The sequence below is a fragment of the Salvia splendens genome, chromosome 15, assembly GCF_004379255.2.
Source record: "Salvia splendens isolate huo1 chromosome 15, SspV2, whole genome shotgun sequence".
Lineage (NCBI taxonomy): Eukaryota > Viridiplantae > Streptophyta > Magnoliopsida > Lamiales > Lamiaceae > Salvia > Salvia splendens.
Genome location: NC_056046.1, coordinates 10,572,856 through 10,579,332, shown reverse-complemented (window position 1 = coordinate 10,579,332; position 6,477 = coordinate 10,572,856). Strand labels below are relative to the sequence as shown.

Here is a 6,477-nt window from a genome sequence, read left to right as displayed (position 1 = left end):
TAGTCGGCGACCGCCTCAAGGATAAGTGTTGGGCCGCCGCCTTTGTGACCGCTTAAGTGTTGCCCCCTCCAAGCATTCGGGCAATTCTTCCACCTCCAATGCATGCAGTCAATGCTGCCAAGCATTCCGGGGAAGCCATGGACTGATTCGTGAAGACGAAGCAACCGTTGGCAATCATCGGTGCTGGGTGCCCGAAGGAATTCATCCCCGAAAGCTTAACGAACGCCCTCGTAAAAATTATTTAGACAAAGGATTCCAGTGGACTCACCGATATGCAAATACTCGTCGAAGATGTCGGCCGTTTACCCAGTAGCGAGTTGTCGGATGGCACACGTACACTTCTGCAACGGCGTGATACTTTGTCGGCCGGCTGCATCTGGACCTGTTTGGAAGAATTCAACACGTGCGGACAATGTGTTGACAATTCGCATGAACAAGCGCTTTGACATGCGAAAACGGCGCCTAAAGTAATTTGCCGGAAACCGCGGCTGGTCGGCAAAGTAGTCGGCAACGAGCCTTTCGTGGGCTCCCTCCCGGTCACGATGGATGTAGCGGCGATTTGATCTAGTTCGTTGAGGAGGAGGAGCGGGGGTATTCGCCGCGACATATGCTTCGTAAGCGGTACGATGTTGTTCATAGTATTCTTGTTCTTCGCGCTCCGCTTCCGCCATAATATGGGTGAAATCCATTTGAGGTTTTGAGTGAGAGATGAATGTGTTGATAGTTTGTATGAGAATTATGAATGAGAGATGAATGAGAGATGATTTGATGTGATAAATGGATGATGAATGTGTGTATTTATAGATGATTTTGGGGAAAAAAATAAAAAAAATTCAAAAAAATTCAGAAAAAACGGGAAAAAACGGCCATATTTTTTGGATTTGGAAAATATTTTTTTTATTTTTTATCATTATTTACAATTAAATACCGATTTTTAAGTAAAAAAAAATTGAAGGCAACGGCTATGCCGTTGCCCAATCCCGTGCCGCCACGTCAGCTGCTCGCTGGCGCTGCGCGAGCGCAGCGGCTGCGGTGCTTCGCCTTGCCAGCGGCGCGGACGGCGGTGGCGACCGTCACCACCGTTGCGGATGCTCTTAAGCCCTTCCCAAGAAGAAGTATTTTTTTATTTTTTTCTACTTAATTTTTTTTGAAAAAAATTCTCAAACACTTTTTAGCCCCTGCTAAGTTAATTGTATTAGAGAGTAAATCATCAAAAATGGAATAACAAAAGGGGCTGAACTGAGTTTTTGGAATAAAATTGCAGAGGTGAATTTTTTGAGATGAAAAGGGTTGTCATCGTTTTGAGGAAGAAGACACATTTTTTACAAAAGTTAACAATATTATATTAGTAATAGTAAAAAGTTTTATCGAACGAAGTGTAGATATTGGGACTAGTTCTAATAAAGTGCCTTATTTTACAAACACAAAAGTAAAATCAATTTAAAATTTTTAATAACGTTTTTTGTTTACAACATTCTAAATTGATAATTTAGCTTTTTTACCAAAAATTTAGCACAATATTATTTTAGAGAGTGTAACAACATTCTAAATTGATAATTTAGCCTTTTTTTAGCCAAAAAATTGCCACAATATTTTCGGTCATTTACAAAAAGAATTAATAAGTATATTTATAATAATATATTTAATGTGTTGTTTTCTCTATGTAAATTTGCGACTATTCACGTAGTATTTGATTTGAGTTTAAGAATTGGTGTATTTAGTTGGATTTAGAGTTTAGTTCAAATTTAATTTTAACATTATCTATCTTTTGTTTATATTTACGGCATGGTTATATTTTAAATTATATACTCCTTTAGAATAAGATATACTCTCTTCGTCCGTGAAATGTTGTCTACTTTTGTCATTTCAGTACGTCCGTCAAATGTTGTCCACTTTGCATTTTTTGATATTTAGTAAATGAAGCACTTTTTCCACTAACTCATTATATTCACATTCTATTATAAAACTAATACTATTATATTTCACGTTCCACTAACTATTTTCATTCACTTTTATTCAGATTTCTTAAAACCTGAGCTGAGTTAAATGTGGAAAATATTTCGCGGACGAAGGGAGTAATATTTATTCGTTTTTGTGGCTGTATTTGTATTTTTTTAATACATTATTTTTATTAAATATATTTATTTATTTATTTATTGAGTATAATATATAGTGTAATGGAGCCCCCGCCAACAATATTTTCTGTGTCCGCCACTGGCATTGTGGGTATTGTGTGTTGTGTTTTTTTTTAATCATGAAGCGTGCTTAAGCCATGACTCGTTGGCCGAGTCAAAAGCTCAAAACTACAAACGAATTACCACCCTCGGTCACTTGGTATCAAACTTATCAATGGACCATTAGATATTGTAAAAAGTTTTTAGGGTTAGAACAACAAACCAACGTTTGTAACAATTTTTAGTCGATGGTAGTTCAAAACCAATTTTATAGAAGAATTAGAAAATTCAGAATCTGCTTGCTACATGTGTATTAGTATAGAATTTTTGTTTGCACCCACGCAAAAAATTTTAACAATAAAGAAAGAGAAAAATATACTGGTATACGCCGAAAGATTTAACTATAAGAAAGACAGGACATAGAAAAATGTCCTATTAAGCTATATTTATATCATCTCCTTCCAAATAATTTCGGTAAATATATTGATTCTAGTTATTGACAACTTAAAATTTATATTCACGTCACATTTTATTGTTTCTTCACATATCTTAAACAAATTGAGCTGCCAAATGATTGGGCTGCGCCAGTTGGGCCTGATCGCATCGAGCTTTATAGCCCCCCAAAAAAGTTTTCGGCCAAAATTCTTATGACCCATCTTGGCTTGATCTATTTCGCCATCTCAGTTTAACAAATCCATGGATATCGGTAGTAGGGATGTAATCAAATGTAATCTTTAATTATTATAGACTAAAGTCCCAAAATGGTCTTTAACATATTGCTTTTTTTTTATTTTGGTCCAAAACATTATCTTTTGAATTATTCGGTCCCTCACATTTGAAATCGGATCACATTTGGTCCATTTTGGACGGTTCCGTCAAATATTTGACGGTTTAAATTACCGGGTCACAAATCCGTCACTAATTGGGAGAAATTGATCTGTCACTAATCCGGCACTAATCCGTCCCAAAATCCTTCACTAATCCGTCACTAATTCTTTTAAATTATTTTATCTCCTTATAAAATATTGTCTTTTGACAATATTCAAAACAATATTATTTCATCAAAATAAATATTTCATATAAGTTAAAACGTAAAAGACGATATTTTAAATAAACAATTGGAATGGCTAATTAAGACGAATATAGTAGGATGAGAATTACATATGAAATGTTGTCAAAAAACAATATTTTATAAGGAGATAAAACAATTTAAATGAATTAGTGTGAGAGACCGAATAATTCAAAAGATAATGTTTTGGACCAAAAAAAAAAACGCAATATGTTAAGGACCATTTTGGGACTTTAGTTAATATTGTATAAATTTCAAACTATGAGCTGAACCGTTAAAAAATGTCAACAATGATAAAATATCATCAACAAAAAATTTTAACACAATGTCAACGGCTGATATTGTGTTGAAAAATTGTTGAAATAGAGTTTGACATTTTGTGTTGATGATATTTTATCCCCTATTGACATTTTTTAACGATCCATCATAGTTCAGTGTTTGAACAACCTTTAAAATTTGCATTTTATCACTTTTATTACTGCCCATAGATAGTAATACTAATTCTAATGAAACCTTAAATTCTCATTGACAAGTCAAAGGCATATGCTTATAATGAGTTAATTCCAATGTCACACGTTGTCCCCCACACAAAAATCAATCCTTCTATGTTTGTTAATGTTTTGACACAGCTAATTATAGGAGAAGGTCATAAAACTTCAAATACTTGAAACTAGAATCTTAGAAGGTTAGCCATCACACACCAACATACATATACATAACTTAACAGTCTAACCATCAAAAGCCAAAAAAACCCTAACCAAACCAAATCAAACTAGTTCAAATCTTCACATAATTGAGCAGCCACCGCTAGCATTGTCATCATCATCAAACACACGAGCACCGCTACCACCGTATCCTGCCGGCTCAGCCAAACCGTACGGAACCGCACCATAGCCGTAGGAGTATCCCGTGTTCGGAGAAATCAACGGCGTCCGATTATAGACCATCTGCGGCTGCTGCTGCTGCTGCTGCTGCATCATAGTGCCGTAGCCATTAGCATTCGCCGCCATCAGAGCATTGTTCCCCACGTTGAACGCGTTTGGCTGCAGCTGAAATCCACTCCCAAGAATCCCGGCGCTGTTGCCGTGAAAGCCAGCAAGATTCATCATAGCACTGATGTCATTTCCCACCATCCCTTGTGTCTGATTTTGGTTCCCTTTCTTGGCGTTGTTGTTGTGGACAATGTTGGCCTTCTTGTTGGCCTCGGCATTGAGCACGGCGGTGAGGAGCTGCATCTCCTCTTCGGTGGCAGCGTCGTTGAAGCAGTCGTCGGCTTCGGACAGGAAGGTGAAGTTTTGGTTCTTGTTTTTTAAGGAATCGAGATCCAGCTTGGGGTTTTGGCCTTTCTTGGTGGGGTCTTCTTTGATGGAGGGGGATTTTGGCTTATGGTTTTGGGTTGGCTTATGGGACCAGAGCTCAGCATGCTTACCACCCTTAATTAATTTCTTGACAAGGGTTGAGGAATCCACACTTCCTGAGATGCTCACCTTTTGCTGCTCTGCATCTATGCTCACTTCATAAACTCCTATTCATTCAAGTTACATTTACACAATTATACTAATTTCAAATACAATCATCAAAAATCATGCTTAATCACACGCTCCTAAGTCCTAACTCGATGCTACATTGGTCAACTAACAATACATGCCAGCTATTTGAAACAGACATACTATTAATGACATATGAACATCACCATGCTAAAACAGAAAACCTTAACATAAATAAAAGGGGATCAAATTGTGTTCGAAAAATCGAAATATAGGACTATTAAAGTTGTGGATAAAGGGAATATAATGTTAGTATGCAAAACCTATAATATATGCATTTGGAATGTAGGAACACTTGAAGAAACAGAGTGAAAAACTAAAAACAGAGAAAACCCCTTTTACAAAAAAAGAGAGCATAGAACCTTCAATCCTTTGAAGGATTTTCTTCACTTTGTGCTTGCAGCCGTCACAGTGTATGTTCACTCTGAGACAACAAGTCTGCAAAAAACATAACATGGTAAAAAAAAGGAGATTTCAACTTTCCACAAAAGTTGGCTTTCTAAAGAAGAATGGAGTACCTGGATCTTGAACAGCTTAAAGTCCTCATCTTTAGTCATTTCTTGAGTGCTGTTTGGAAATGCAAGATCTCCTACAAAAGTATACACAAATCAATTCTTGAGAGACAAATACAATGCACAAATAATAATAGTGGAAGATTGTTGAATCTATTTTTAGTTTTTAGTTTTTAGTTTTAAGTTTTAAGTTTTTACACTTGAGTTGAAGAAATAAAAGGGGGTTTGTTGCAAAGCATTTAAAAATGGTGAGGGGCAGTTAATGCCGAGATAGCAGATCGATCAAAAAATGCACAGAATGCAGATAGAAAAAGAGAGATAGAGAGAGAGAGAGTTAGAACTGACCTACAAATTGAAAGTCAGAATATGGGATGGGCTACTCTGTCTCTCTCTCTTTATAGCCAGCAGATTGGTAATGTGTTTTCTTCTCAAGTTTGGATGATGTGATTTAACGTCGCATTTTCTCAGAAAATAAAATAAAAACAACAACGATTTGACTTCAATCCATCTCATAATTCAATGTTTTATTTATTAGCTCTAACAGTAATGCACTCCCAAATTTGTTTTATTGAATGTTTACTAATAATGCTTTCTTGGTTTCCTCATTAGCAGTCTGAGGGATTATATATATGTATGTATGTATGTATCCTTTTTGGTTTAGGTTTTACGAGGGTTATAATATAAACATTTGTATTTTGTGGAGTTGAGAGGCCACAGGTATATGAATTAAGTCATCAAGTTCATACTACTATAGAAAAATACTATTATAGAATGGGCATATATACGTACTGTTTAATTTTGTGGAAGATTGCACGGGATGAAGAAGGTGGTGGATGGCAATCAATATCATTATTATTAGTAGAATAAAGTTAAAGAAAATGATGGATTGCAAGGAATGAGCAGCGATGTTTGTTTATAACGAATAATGGGTGTATAATTGAAAGGGTGAATGAGAGCGCTATGTTTGGTGTGGGTCTTCTGCAAAATCTTTAATGTTGCAATTAAGCCATGCTGACCAAAAGCCTATAAAGCATATGTCCACTTTCAACTCCCGTCCCATGAATATAAAAATATTTAGGACTAGTACATTACTATTCTAGGGTTTAAATGAATTCTTAATTCTCATCGGAGTACTCTCTCCGTTCCCCATTTATAGTTCTATTTTAACTCATCAC

At 36.0% G+C, this 6,477-nt stretch overlaps 1 protein-coding gene across 2 annotated transcripts; it reads right to left on the bottom strand.

Moving 5' to 3' along the window:
* Positions 1-3,892: 3,892 nt before the first annotated feature.
* On the bottom strand, positions 3,893-5,689 carry LOC121767626 (heavy metal-associated isoprenylated plant protein 37-like). Of its 2 annotated transcripts, none has more exons than XM_042163953.1 (4): positions 5,648-5,689; positions 5,309-5,379; positions 5,153-5,228; positions 3,893-4,768 (listed from the first exon to the last, which is right to left on the bottom strand). In XM_042163953.1, the coding sequence occupies exons 2-4, from the start codon at positions 5,345-5,347 to the stop codon at positions 4,029-4,031; spliced, it is 855 nt and encodes a 284-aa protein (XP_042019887.1). In that variant the 5' UTR covers positions 5,348-5,379; positions 5,648-5,689; the 3' UTR covers positions 3,893-4,028. The 2 variants fall into 2 exon arrangements, with proteins under 2 accessions (XP_042019887.1, XP_042019886.1); XM_042163952.1 differs by lacking the exon at positions 5,648-5,689 and adding an exon at positions 5,501-5,564.
* Positions 5,690-6,477: the final 788 nt, after the last annotated feature.

Bases quoted from the DNA above. Each gene is read 5' to 3' on its own strand.
- LOC121767626 (XM_042163953.1), bottom strand. From the start codon at position 5,347: ATGACTAAAGATGAGGACTTTAAGCTGTTCAAGATCCAG. The intron at 5,229-5,308 runs GTACTCCATTCT...TGTTTTTTGCAG, and splicing joins TTAAGCTGTTCAAGATCCAG to ACTTGTTGTCTCAGAGTGAA. The intron at 4,769-5,152 runs GTTCTATGCTCT...TTGAATGAATAG, and splicing joins AATCCTTCAAAGGATTGAAG to GAGTTTATGAAGTGAGCATA.